The 13,836-nt window shown below is 34.9% G+C and overlaps 1 protein-coding gene across 4 annotated transcripts in view; it reads left to right on the forward strand.

Annotated features, from left to right (window-relative positions):
• Positions 1–3,719: 3,719 nt before the first annotated feature.
• Positions 3,720–13,836, forward strand: part of app (Palmitoyltransferase app) — a 29,983-nt gene continuing 19,866 nt past the window's right edge. For 3 of the 4 annotated variants that reach the window (XM_089244017.1, XM_089244018.1, XM_089244020.1), the window contains exons 1-6: positions 3,771–3,991; positions 6,634–7,054; positions 10,522–10,682; positions 10,928–11,086; positions 12,013–12,150; positions 12,398–12,446. In XM_089244017.1, the coding sequence (XP_089100143.1) occupies positions 6,828–7,054; positions 10,522–10,682; positions 10,928–11,086; positions 12,013–12,150; positions 12,398–12,446 (734 nt within the window). In that variant the 5' untranslated portion in view covers positions 3,771–3,991; positions 6,634–6,827. Of the gene's footprint in view, positions 3,992–6,633; positions 7,055–10,521; positions 10,683–10,927; positions 11,087–12,012; positions 12,151–12,397; positions 12,447–13,836 lie in introns of all 4 variants that reach the window. The other variant, XM_089244019.1, reaches the window with a different exon arrangement.

A 13,836-nucleotide genomic window follows, 5' to 3' on the forward strand; every position in this document is an offset into this window, starting at 1 on the left:
AGCTACAATGCACATGGATTTTTAACCTCTGCTTTTATGAGCTGACCATATTTTCTCTAGCAAGAAAATAAGAAATTGGGATTGGAGGGGGAAAAAAATACGGGATAGTGCTAAGTTGTGCCCAAACAAGCCGAAGCAAGGACGTAGCGAAGAAGGGGGACTTGGAGGGTCTGGGTCCCCACAGAAATGTGAGAAAATGATCGGGAAAAGATGGCCAAATCTATAGTTCTATCACTGCCCCCCCCCCCGAACGAAATTTTTGGCTACGCCCCTGTCGAATATACGAAGAGTTGCCAATTATTGATGAAATTGCGAAAAACCTTGATGGCCGAAAATTTGAAGCAATGAAAAATTCAGTTTGAACTTATAAAATGTAAGGCGACTGTACTATAATGTACTTATAATTATCAGCATCGCTCCTGAGCAAAGCCGCTTGAAAGATCTTAATGCAGCTTTGCTCCTGAGGGACATACACTGGATGATTCCCATGGAGATCAATGTTAAAATTGCCGATTATTTCAGCATAGAAATGCAGAAATTTAGTAGGGTTTTCCGCCACATCAATAATTTTAAAAATTGAATCTAATTTTTGGTTTTCGAGATATTCAGCTCACTTAGAGATACGAAGCCTAGAAAATTAAATATAAAATAATGAGCCAGACCCTCTTTTGAGGTGGTTATTCATGCAATAGACATTGATTTCAAATTTTTAATTATATCTTCTCAAGCAGGAAAATTAGAATGTCTCTGTATTGTCTTATATTATCCAATTGCATCAATCTATATGGTTTAGAATGTTTTTAAATTAATCACGGCCCATATAAATTACATTGAAGAAATTACACAGCTTTAATCAAGCATTTTTTGAATGAAAATCATTCAGATCGATAACTTGAAGTTAAAAAAAAATCGAAATTTCTAGCTTCCATTAAAAAGAAAAAACGATTCATTTCTTTCTTCAATTTAGATTTGTTTCTTTCATGAATCGCACAGGAAATCGCCATATTGGTTACCTTGCATACATAGGCGGAGATAGACTTGGAAGTCTGGGGGGGGGGGGCACGTTGATGATGATGATGTCAATTCATATATATGTATATACATTAGATCAGTCGATTCCACCTTTGACGCTGGGGGGGATGCCCCCCCCCCCGTATCTCTGCCCACGCTTGTATGCCCCTCAAAAAAAAAAAGGAAATATCACGTGATCCAAAAAGCCTCATGGATACTCCCAGTTAGCGGACACTTTTTTTTCTTTTTAAATTATGTCAACAAACTTCAATTTGCGTATTTTACTCTTAGAGGAGAAATAGAGTAGACGAGGTGGACCCTATTTTTCCGGTGCGGACTATCAACGTCACGTAATTTATAAACGATCTTTTCCCTCCTGTGGCCATTTTCTGTGTTTACCTTAGAGGAGAAATAGATTATTATATTTTTCTTAATATTTGTCCAATGATTTCACTACCCACCTAACGCACATTCCCTTTTAGGCGAAGGTTTTTTTGCACCGCTTGAACCGAATTGAACCACTTCGCGTCGCAAAAACGTGTTACATAACCACGCATCGCGTTTGTGGTTGGCGCATCAGCTAGGGCGGCTATTCTGTCTTCTGCCTGTTTCAGTTTGAAGAGAAGGGAAAGAAAACACAACAAAAGTGAAAAGAAGATCGACAAAACGCTCGGCGCACTTGACTCCTCCAGAAACAGTTGACCATTCACGCTCGACGTAAAGTGATGTCGTGAGCCGTATCAGCACAGCACCTCCTGGAGATAGAAGGCCTGCGCACGTTGCTTGTAACGTCTGTCCATTTTCCCCCAAAAAAATTCAAGGGGGAAAATGAAATGAAAAAGAAATGATTAGGCTCAGAATATGTGATTTCTATGCCCCACATCCTATCACTATGAGGTATTTGTGAGCCAGTCAGGAAGATTCTACGCCAAAATAAGAAACGAAATGGGATGCTGTGTTTCAAAATGTGGCAAACTTGCTAGGTATTCAATAACGTTTATGACAACACATGCGGAGGCCCATCTCTAGGAGGTGCTGATTGCGCTCTGTAGGAAAACAGTCATACCCCTTTTCTTATTGGTGAGTGGACGGCATGTCGCACTGGGCGATTCACGTTGCACGCGGCACAAAAAACCTGCTCCTATGAAAACTCGGCTTTAGAGAATATTTTTTTAAACCGAAGGAGCTAACAGTTTTCGACTTTTACGTTTGGCGTTGAGAGTTGGCAATATCTGACACTTTCCTGTGTTTTTTTTCGATGAAATGTGGTTATGTCCAGTTGCGTCTTAAGGCATGGGCCTCACAAAAATGAGATCACGTTGAAATTTTCAAGAATTTTCCTGATTGATCCTCAGAAAAATCACTTGGCCCGTGGGCCCATGATGCTCTCAAGACGGCCCTAGTCATGTCTCCTGTAGCTATTTTTTGCGTATGCCTCTGATCAGCTCCGCGATGAAAGGTTCTTGGTGAGAGAGCTTAATAATGGACAATAGATCTTTTTTTCACCTGATTCATGTGATTATATGATTAGCAAAGTGGTTAGCGTCATGTCCCGTTTCAGCTTCAATGAAAATATGGACAGAGAATTTGCCGTCTTGCTTTGACTCACTGAGCTAAAGCTTTCCTTATAGCTCAATTGTTTGACTGGCACCATGCACTGAGCTAGAAACACTGAGCTATAAGTAGGCTGACCATATTTCCTCGAGAGAAATACGGGATATTGAGATTTCAAATACGGGACATTGCCAAAAACGACGCCAAAACCGAGCAAAGTTGCCAAATATTGTTAAAATTACAGAAAAATCACAATTTCGGGAAATGAAGCGTTACTGCAGCGAATTAAAATGAATTTCACGAAAAAAACGTTCACCAAGACAAATGTGGGAGATTAATCTCATTTATAGTTGTAATTAGGCTGACCATATTTTCTCGAGAGAAATACGGGACATTGAGATTCCAAATACGGGAAAATACGGGACATCGCCAATTATCGCCAAAAATGACGCCAAAACCGAGCAAAGTTGCCAAATATTGTTAAAATTACGGTGAAATCACAATGGCGGGAAATGAAACGTTACTGTGAATTGCAGTGGATTAAAATGAATTTCACGAAAAAAAACGTTCACCAAGACAAATGTGGGAGATAAATATTCTCATTTATAGTTGTAATTATCATAATAAAGTTTATTAGTTGAAAAATAATTTCAATCTTTGACTTCAATAAAGAATAAAAATTCAAGTAAGCGTCGTGTAAAATACGGGAAAAACCGGGACACTTTTGCGAAAAAGTCGGGACGACCAAAAATACAGAAAATACCGGGACTGTCCCGGGAAATACGGGACGTATGGTCACCCTAGTTGTAATCATCATAATATAGTTTATTAGTTGAAAAATAATTTCAATCTTTAACTTCAATAAAGAATAAAAATTCAAGTAGGCTTCGTGTAAAATACGGGAAAAACCGGGGCACTTTTGCCAAAAAGTCGGGACGGCCAAGAATACAGAAAATACCGGGAAATACGGGACGTATGGTCACTTTAGCTATAAGTAAACTTCACTTATAGCTCAGTGGCTAAAAATAAACTTCCTTATAGCTCAGTGCAACCATGTCCCACACACGAGGTGTAAAACTTTACTATAGCTCAGTGGTCGCACACGACGTCATTGCCTCGCATGACGTTTGTGAAGCTAGGCGGGATAAAGGCTGAAAACCAACATACATCTATTAGGCTGGGATGTCTAATGTTTTCGTGTAGGAAGAAATTAAAAAAATAAATAAAAGGGAAATAATCGCGGAGTGTTTGGTATCGGGATTAAATTGTCATCAAATGTCTTGTTTCGCGCTGTGACTAAACAGTTATCTCAACCGAACGTGGCACAATCATTATTTTTTATCCCCTCGTAAATTAGATTTCAGTTTGTTTGAGGATGTGCTTCGATGTCTAACACCTTGAAACATCAATTAAAAAAAAATCACGGGTAATTTATTCCTTCATATCATTACCTCTAACTTATCAAAGCCGTTGTATCATGTGGTTGGGTATTTGCTTACTTTTCCGATGGAAATGTTGCGAGCAGTGTATATTTATATCCTATATTTTTTAAAAAGCATTATGTCATTAACCCCAGGTATTATTACACTGTTATGCAGTCATCATGAGTCATTAGTTTTGAATCGATCAATTACTCTTTCCCTACACAGAAAATGCTGCTTCTAAGCCAATTAAAAAAATATTAAATCAATATTTTTAAGTTTTTTAATTATGAAATGATGCTGTGAATATTACTTACAATATACCAGTGTGGTGAATATATAAACACTGAATAGTGAATAGATAGATGGGTAGACTTGTTTATTTTAATTTATAGAAAATTTATTGTTTGAAACCAATATGTTATTATGCCCTTTAAATTGATCAAACAAGGAAAGAAAGTCTTTATTGGAAACATTCCGGAATATATAATACAAGGCGGGTGCACGGCCACCTTGTAAAGACGTTGTATTTCTCGTACAGCTAGAGTACTAGCAAACTCTGAAACATGCCAGAAAAAATAAAGGGGAAGTGCGGCATATTTTTGTCGTAAAAAATATTTTTTTATTTTGAACATATATAGTACTACTAATCCACGCACGTGGCACCTAATCTATATTCCTCTGTGAAACTTCTCAATCCTTTGTGTTGTGAACCTAGCGTGGTTTGTTTTTGGTGTAATGCTAGTTATAGTGCTGCCATCTATGTTTCAAACAATGAGCGAAGTGTAACTAAACATATATAGCAGAACCTCATTATCATGGATTTTGCTTATCAAGGATAGTGAAAAAAATTGTAACAATAATAAAGGGTGCGTATTTTTAGCTGACAGGTTTTTACATTTCCAAGCAAGTGATTAAACGTCGATGGTTGTATTGTCATGTATAAACATGGATGCTCTGCATGTCTCGTACCACTCGCCAACCAGGAAAATTAAGATTAATGCAGTGTATACATGCACATCTTTTTAAATTCACTGTGTTGAAGGCTATTTTTATTTGATTTTTAATAAACACTTTTTATAGCTATCTATTGCATTTTCATGGATGTACACCTTGTTGTATTACATCCTTATATAAGAATTCAAGATATACAGAAGACTGGATGTTGTGAAGATATTTATTATTTGAGATGTTAATTTTTTTTTCCTTCCTTAAAAAATTAACATCTCAAATAATAAATATCTTCACAACATCCAGTCTTCTGTATATCTTGTATTAACAAGTGGAGAGCGACATTCATGCCATATATAAGAATTATTTGTTATAAATCAAACTTTTAAAATGGACAACCTTTAGCCCTTATTAGTCTATTATAATGAGGTTCTACTGTACTTAAATACTTTAAGTGAATCTTTAACAGAAGATTTCATCCCGCTAATATGGAGTGTCCGTAAATATATAGTAAATACATTGAGGCCCATTGATGTTTAAAAAAATGTCCGTTAATAAGAGGTATCTGCTATGAGAGAGAGAGATTTACTGTATTACTAATGCCTAACTACGTGCACCTTGTAAACATACCTCTGGGGAATTTTTAATGAATTGATACATGCAGGAATATTTTGAGTTTGTAAATGTGTACTCATGTTATACCGGTGCTGCCATTTGCCTTCCATATTTTGAAGTGAAATTGGCAAATGCCTAATTTTGGTGTAATAAAGTATTGTGTTGGAAGATATATCTGCCCCTCTGGGGAGATATTTTTCAAATGGGCAACTGGCTTGCATTTGTACATCAAAGTTGTAAAAAAAACCATTATTATGGGCTATACTTTCAATACATATAGAGTTATTATTATCAACATTGGAAATGTGGAAGGTGAAAATCAATTTTGCTTCCCTGGCAAAAATTCTAGTTACAGTTCTGATATCACGATATCTAGCTGCAGTCGCATAACAAGTCTGAAGACCGCATGCAATAACTTCTTTAAAAAAAATAAGCTCCTCTAGGATGAATGTGGATGTGAGTCCATGCCCCACCGTCATAAAAACCGTCTACTAATTTGTATCTATTTTTTTCTTTGTACCCTACCCTATTGGGGAATCGCTGAGCTCATACTTTGAATAGTGCATATTCAAATTGTGGTATTGATCTGCTGATTGGTTAAAGCTGCAGAATTCTCAGAATAAGTCAACCTTTTTTTCATGCATATCTTTTATGTTGAATTAAAAAAGCATTTGTAGCTTTTGAAATACTTATGAAGAGAATCGCATTTAATCTTTTTTCGCATGGAAACTTTAAGAGGAATCAAAAGATCGAAGATGACTGCTAAAGACTTTTATAGGAAATCGAGGGAACCTTGTGGAATAATCCATTTTATACAATCACAGGGTGCCTATGATTGCCAATGACCTGTTGTGAATGCTATATTGCATTGCAATGTTAATTGTGGTTAGTAAGTCAAAGGTTAACTGTATTTTATAAGACTGGGTGAGCAGCCAATTTAATGGCTAGATGACATTATTATTGACAAAGTTTTTGATTAAAAATTTATAATTTTTGTGCCAGAATCATTTTTTTAGTGGAAAGGATGAAATGTAATTTATAAGTAGAATTTCTGATGTATGAGACATTTTTTCTTTTACAGATTTCAACTTAGCTACTTTTCTTCACAGACGTTGCAGCCAGTGTCTTACCTGAACCACGATATTCAATGAAGAACTGTAGCATGCATCACACAATTTAAAGCTCGAGCAGACTTGTGAGACAAACAGTAGCTATGCTGTTTTGGACATTGCTAGTGAAGTGCATCCAAGTGCCTCTGCATCGCATCCGGCACTGATGATAGGTCTGCCAAAGAACGCAGAATATGCAAAAGTTCTGTGTGAATCCCCGAGCACAGGTTTAGAGCATCGAAAAATGCCTCGTGTTACAAGAAAATGGCAGGTGTTTCCAGGACAAAACAAATTTTATTGCGATGGACGCATTATAATGGCTCGTCAAACTGGGGTCTTTGTCTTTACAGTTTGTGTGATTGTTGCCACATGCACCTTGTTTTTTGTATTTGAGTGAGTTCATTGATCTGTCAAAAAAATTTTTTTTAAATATAGAAATAATTTTAAAGTGGGTCTTTTAACATCACTAATATTAATATTTTTATCTTCAGTAGACTTGGAGAATATGAGCAATAATCCTTCATTTGGTGTTTGTTGAAGCTATTAAATTTAAAAGTTTTTAGAATAATAAAAGGAAAAATAAAATTAACTCAAGTTACAATAAGTTGCTGAGTATGAAAATTATGAGTATTTTTTGATTAAAGAAAGATTCTATCTTGATCTCCAATGAAAGCTATTCAATATAAGCATCCTGCTTGAAAAAACAGGAAAAAATATATATACAGGAGATGCTTGTTATGACCCCTTTATTTCACTGAAAACGGACGTTATATTGAACATTTCAAAAAGTCATGAAGCTTAATTTCTCCATACCGGCCATTATAATGGAACAGTCATTATAACGAGCATCTACTGTACTTGTTTTCACTTGATGCAATACAGTGATACCTCTGCTAACTGGGATAATTCATTCAGAAATCACATTCCAGGGTTGGTAAAAAAAATTTTTTTTTTGAAAAAAACCAAAAAACTTTTTTTCTGTTTTAAATAGTATTAACATTAAAAACAATAAAATTTCTGAAAAATCATTCAAACTTCTAATAATTAATTAAAATAAAATGTTTATTAATGTAATTAGCACTATTCCCATAGTAATTAATCAATAAATATTTCTTACACTTTAACAAAAACCAACTTTTGCAATTTAATTATTTTTTGCTCAACTCAATGGATTACTGTGTGTTTGAAAATTCTTTTAATGTTATTATTAATCATATAATATGTATAAAGGTTTTTTCTCCAGTTACTTTCAGTACACTTAATTAGGAAGCTATTTTGCAAAAGCTAATAAAAATTAGGTGAATATAATGTATTTAATGAAGCATAAATGATGCAGATTAATTAGCAATGATCTACGATATACAGGGTGATTATAACTAAGGTTCTGATTTCAGAACACTGTAAATAAAGAATGATTTTCAGAATGACTTGAAAATTGACATGAATATTCCTGAAAAAATGCAATTTTATTTGGTAAAGGGGAAAAAATACTTGTAAACTTGTAAAAAAATGTAAAATTAATGATATCATCCAACATGTGGGAAATTCGCTCGCAGAATGGAAACGATAGCCAGTCATGGCAAAATGATAACTTAATTATAGCATTGCACGATTTCATAATTCATGGAAAAATCACAAAAAATGAAGTAATTGAACAAATAACCACAACTTACTTAAGAAATGTTAAATATGTTGTCCACCGTGTTCTGGCTATGAGGTTGAAAGCTCAAAAATTCTTGTTCAACAACAGATCAGAGTATGCCATGGTCATGATGTAGATGTGCTTGCAATTCAGCTTTATTAAACCAAACGCTCCCCCACATTAATATTCTTGAGGAACTTCTAGCGTGTGGGGGATGTGCTGGAGATTGCAATTCACCAAAGTTTGCAATCTGACCATTGTTTATAACATTCTGAGGTACCCCCCACAGCCAGAAGTTGCAAGGGTTAAGGTACATCCTGTCAAAATGGGTCTGCAGCAGTTGCTTTGTTGGTATTGCAATGTGCATCTTGATAGAAGTTCTATCTACACTGATGCTGTGGAAGTGCCAAAATGATGTGGTTGCATAAAATAGATTATACTGCTGGCCAAGTACAGCATCACCTACTTGCACTTTTTTTTCCTTTTGCGAAAGAAACTTCCATTGCTTCAGGAACATCCATGCAAATTTTCAAGTCATTCTGACCAGTACTTATTGTATAGTTTTGGAATCAAAACTCTTAAATTGTAATCACCCTGTATGTAGCTGATTATTTTTCATAAATCTGTTACTACTATACAGTAGAACCTTGATTAACTGGGCTTAACAGTGAAAGTATTAAAAAAACAACTATTGAACATTAAGACTGGGAGATATACAGTAGGAGATGTGCTACTTCTTATGGGGAAGAAAATGCATATGAGGTAATGTAACTACTAGTGCACTAGTCTTTGTCCTTTAGGGACAGCTGCCCCTAGCATGATGGTGTCACTATTGTTGCTGCCAAGTGGTGTGGTTATAAAGGAAGAATGCCAAAAACTAATAATAATATTAAAATATTAATATTGAAATTTTTTTGGTGGAATGCATGGTTTTTTTTGCCTTGACTGAAAAAACCATGGAAAAAAATCTTTGTCAGCTGAGGTATCATACTATATTGAGTTGTTTATGACCCTTAGCTGGTCAATTTTTTTGTTCACAAAAAAGTCATATTTTTTACTACATATAATTAAACACTATACTCTCTTAATAGAATAAGAAAATGTGAGAATTTCTTTTTTATTTGAACTTTTAATACTTTTACACCATTTTTTATTTTATTATTTTGGGGGGAAACAAAAACTCCTAAAAGTTTGTTTTTTGAAAGTACACTCTTTATGTAATGAGGAATGTTTTAGAGATTTTACAAAACTTTGCTCAGACTTTACATTTGAACTTGCATGTGCACAGAAGGAATACTAGTGAAATTGAACCAAGGACGTGGAGGAGGTGGATTTTTCACATCAATCTTAATGAAAATTCTGACAGGTTTCAAATCTTCATCATAGCTGAGCACACTACACAAGCCATCTGAAGAATAATCCAGATAATTAGAAGACAGTTCTGAATCTGTCAGAATTCAGTTCATCATCTAACAAGAATGTATTTCCATTGTTCATTTCTTTTATAATTTCCAAAAAAATACTACAACAGTTTGAATTTACAAGCGCTGCATACACTAGAACAGTGTTTCCCAAAATGGGCAATATCGTCCCCTGGTGGGCAATAGAAGCTAGAGGTATAACATAGGATCCTATGGGCTCACTTTAATTGAGGGCAATGAGAGGAAAAAATTTCTGAAGGGAGTGAGAGATGGGACAAAAAAGTTTGGGAAACTAGGCACTTGACCAAACATTCCCGCTTCTGTAGAGGAAAATGCTTTCATTAAATGGTTTTGCACCTGCACATGTATATATATTTTGAGAAAAACCCATATCAAAAGCATTTCAGTGACATGGGCAAGTTACACCTTCTATTGAAAAATAATGATACTAAATAGTCTCTTTACAAGAATTAAAAATACGGGCAAACCAAAAAAGAAACAGAAAATATACCAGTTATAAACAAACCAGTTAGAGCCAAGTTTGGGTATCCCGTACACTGTATGGGCAAACTGGTTAAGGAGTTAATGAATTAAAAAAAAAGCTATATGATGGATATTATCAATGAGGAAATTTGAAAAAGTACAAAATTGTTTTCAGATTCATTTAATCCAATTCAGAATAATAAAATTGTCTTTTGCATAACACTCTTGATATTATGCTGCATTGTTCTTATTGGCTGTGAAAAGAATAATAGGTTTTAATAGGACTGTGTGTACTCTTTTTTTTTTTTTTTCAGCTGCAAGTACCTGACAAGAGAAATCAGCCCGGCCATACCAGCAGTTGCTGGTGTTCTTTTCTTCCTTGTCATGTCAACATTATTCAAAACTAGCTTCAGTGATCCAGGTATTATACCCAGGGCTACGGAAGATGAAGCTAAAGATACAGAGAAGCAAATAGGTAATCAGTGTTTGAAGAAATAATCTGATCTCAAGAATTTTGGTTTGACTGAGGTATTTTTTGTTGCCTTAAATTTTTTACTGTACTATGATATCTCGCAATTTGACAGTAATCTGTCACTGAACCACTGCCGAATTGATTAGACTTTGCATTTTAAAGTACCACTGCATTAAAATTTGTTTTCAAACATTTTTATTTCTTATAGATGTACATTTTCTTTTAATAAATAAAGTTTAATTTTGCAGAGGTTCCAAATGGATCCAAGTCACCATCCTATAGGCCGCCACCAAGAACGAAAGAAATTCTCATAAAAGGGCAAACAGTGAAACTTAAATATTGTTTCACGTGTAAAATTTTTAGACCTCCCAGAGCATCACATTGCAGTTTGTGCGATAATTGTGTAGGTGAGTAATTTCCCTTCCCTCATTATCTGGTCGATAAATTATATTTTTATTGATGCCTTTCACACTACTATTGTGCTAACCTCTCAATCATGCCCAAATGTATCATGAAAATTCAGCTTAAAATTTTATGGTAACTGGTATGAAACCCTGTCTAGATTAGGGCTTTTCAAATCCCAGAAAGAGATTGCTATTTGATTAAAAAGATGCCAATGACAATTTCTTAAATTTTCTGTTTGGGGTTACTAAATTTGAGTCTGATTACACAAAATTTTTGGAGGTTTTGTATGCATGTCTACCAACATGGAAAGAGGTAACCAAGTTCTGGAATAAGTTGAAAAATTGTACATTTTGGACTGTTTCCCCCCCCCCCCCCCACCACCAAAAAAAAAAAATTTGGCCACCCAAAATTTATTTAGGGCTTACATTTTTTTCGGATTTGTCAAGAAAATGTCCCCTGTGGCCGAGACCTGCCATGTTTAGGTAGAGAGCTTTTGTGTTTTTGATTCGTTGGAAAAATTGATGAAATATTTGTAGTCTTTTTTTTTTAAGGAAATGAAGAGCCTTTAAGAGTTTTTATTAATACAGTATTTAATACAAAATTTAATTAATGTTTGAAAAGAGTTTTGCATGTGTATAGTTTGATATTAGCTATATTGATTTTGAATTGGATTCAATTGAGTAGATGTTAATTAGGAACGAAAATATCACAATTGTAATTTTGCCTGCTGATTAATAAATAAATAAGCTTAACCAAGAATGATAAATAAAGCTTTCTCAGCTAATGATTAGAATGTTTTATATATGCTACATGTATTATTTTTCATCATTAAGAAATATGATCACATGTATAATATTTTTGGCAAGACATTTCTTTTTTGTTATTTGATGTGACCGAATGTAATTTTTTTTCTTCTCCTTTATTTCAGAAAAGTTTGATCACCACTGCCCTTGGATTGGAAACTGTGTTGGAAAACGGAATTATCGCTACTTCTACCTGTTCATATTGTCTTTAGCTTTGTTATGCGTTTTCATATTCTCTTGTGTGATAACACATATTGTCTTATGTGAGTACTTACTTATTTGTACTACTTTGCGTACATCATTAAATTTAGTTTACTATTAAAATCTGACAAGAATTCTAAGGAATTATTCTCCTTCATTTTACTGATGCTTTGATTGATAAAGGATATTTTTTTATTAACCTATTTTTATTCATGTTTTTCTCATTTTGTTGTTAACATGTTTCTATTGTGCATTTATGTAAACTATTACACAAGTTTTTTTAAGAAGAGCTATATTTTCTTTTTTCAGTGTCTAGAAAATCGACGTTTCTTGATGCTGTTCGAGAATCCCCTGCTAGATATCCTTTTATTTTTGCTTCAAGAATATTTCCTTTGTAATAATTTCTTTTAACCTCTAAGATCATGGACGTAATATTGCATCCAAAAGCCAATGGAATAAATTCAATTAAGTTCTATGTTTTCTTTTCTCTCTCTTCACCATAGCAAAATTTTGTAGTAACCCTATACTGAAGTTGCTTTTTCTTTCCTTTTCTTTCTATGCTCCTGCTAATGATTTTTCCCCCGCATATATAATGTACATTAGTACTATTTACACGTCTGAGAATAGGTAGGGTGAGGGTGAAAAGAGACTAAAAAAACTGTCTGACCTACCTTATCTATTAAATTTTTTCCTTTCTGCTTTTTTCTAATGTGGGGTTAGGTTAGGATGAGGTTTCCAGATGTATTGCAGATTTGTCAAATAGAGATAATCTAAATTAGTTGCCAAATGCTTGTACATGAAGTGGTTAAGCATGAAACATGTACAGGGTGATTCAGAGAAACATCGCCAAAGTGAAAGGGCAATTCATGCAACAATCCAAAATCACATAAGAACATAGGTGCGCAAACACCATCTGTCCAACCAGACACGACCCAGGCTCTGTCCCTTCCGGGATGTAAGCCTTTTACCCGTGTGGGTTGGGACGTGCAGGGCAAAAAAGTTTTCTCCACCGCAAACACCATCTGGAGCTGCTGCAGGGAGTTGTTGCATCACATACTTTCAAAGCAATCTGGAACTTAGAAAACATGAAGTTGCAATTCTGATAACCTAAATACACTAGAGGCGCCCCCCCCCCCCACCTCAAAGCAGAATGTTTTGCATGGTTCTGCAACGAGCCCTTTTTCTGACTGGAAATGTTCTGTGTTAAAAATTCCCATAATTTCTACACCTTTCTCAAAATTCTTCCAGATTGTTCTGCGATGTATATCACAGATTTCGGAGTATTCTGTTTTGGGGGGGGGGGGCACACATACATTCACAACACACATTCAGACATGAACCGATTCATTAGAAATTCCACAGAGACTGTATGCTTACTACTACTACTTGACTGTACATGCACCTTGTACACATTCCTTTGCGGAATTTCTAACGAATCAGTTCATGTCAGAATGTGTGTTCTCAGTGTATGTGCGGGCCCCTAATGTACTTATGTTGCCAGAATTGTGACTCCATGCTTGCTGAGTTTGGGATTGCTTTAAAAGTATGTGATGCAACAATTCCTTGCAGTGGCTACTGATGGTGTTTATGCACCTATGTTCTTATGTGGATTGTTATGTTATTGATTGGATTGTTATTGTATGTCTGAATTGCCCTTTCAGTTTGGTGACATTTTTCTGATTCACCCTGTATATACATGGATTATATTTAGTTTGAATCAAGTTTATGAATTTAATACAGTGCAGACC

Source organism: Pholcus phalangioides, unplaced genomic scaffold (genome assembly GCF_987345545.1).
Source record: "Pholcus phalangioides strain wild (caught in Gottingen) unplaced genomic scaffold, Ppha-v1.0 ptg000015l_1, whole genome shotgun sequence".
Lineage (NCBI taxonomy): Eukaryota > Metazoa > Arthropoda > Arachnida > Araneae > Pholcidae > Pholcus > Pholcus phalangioides.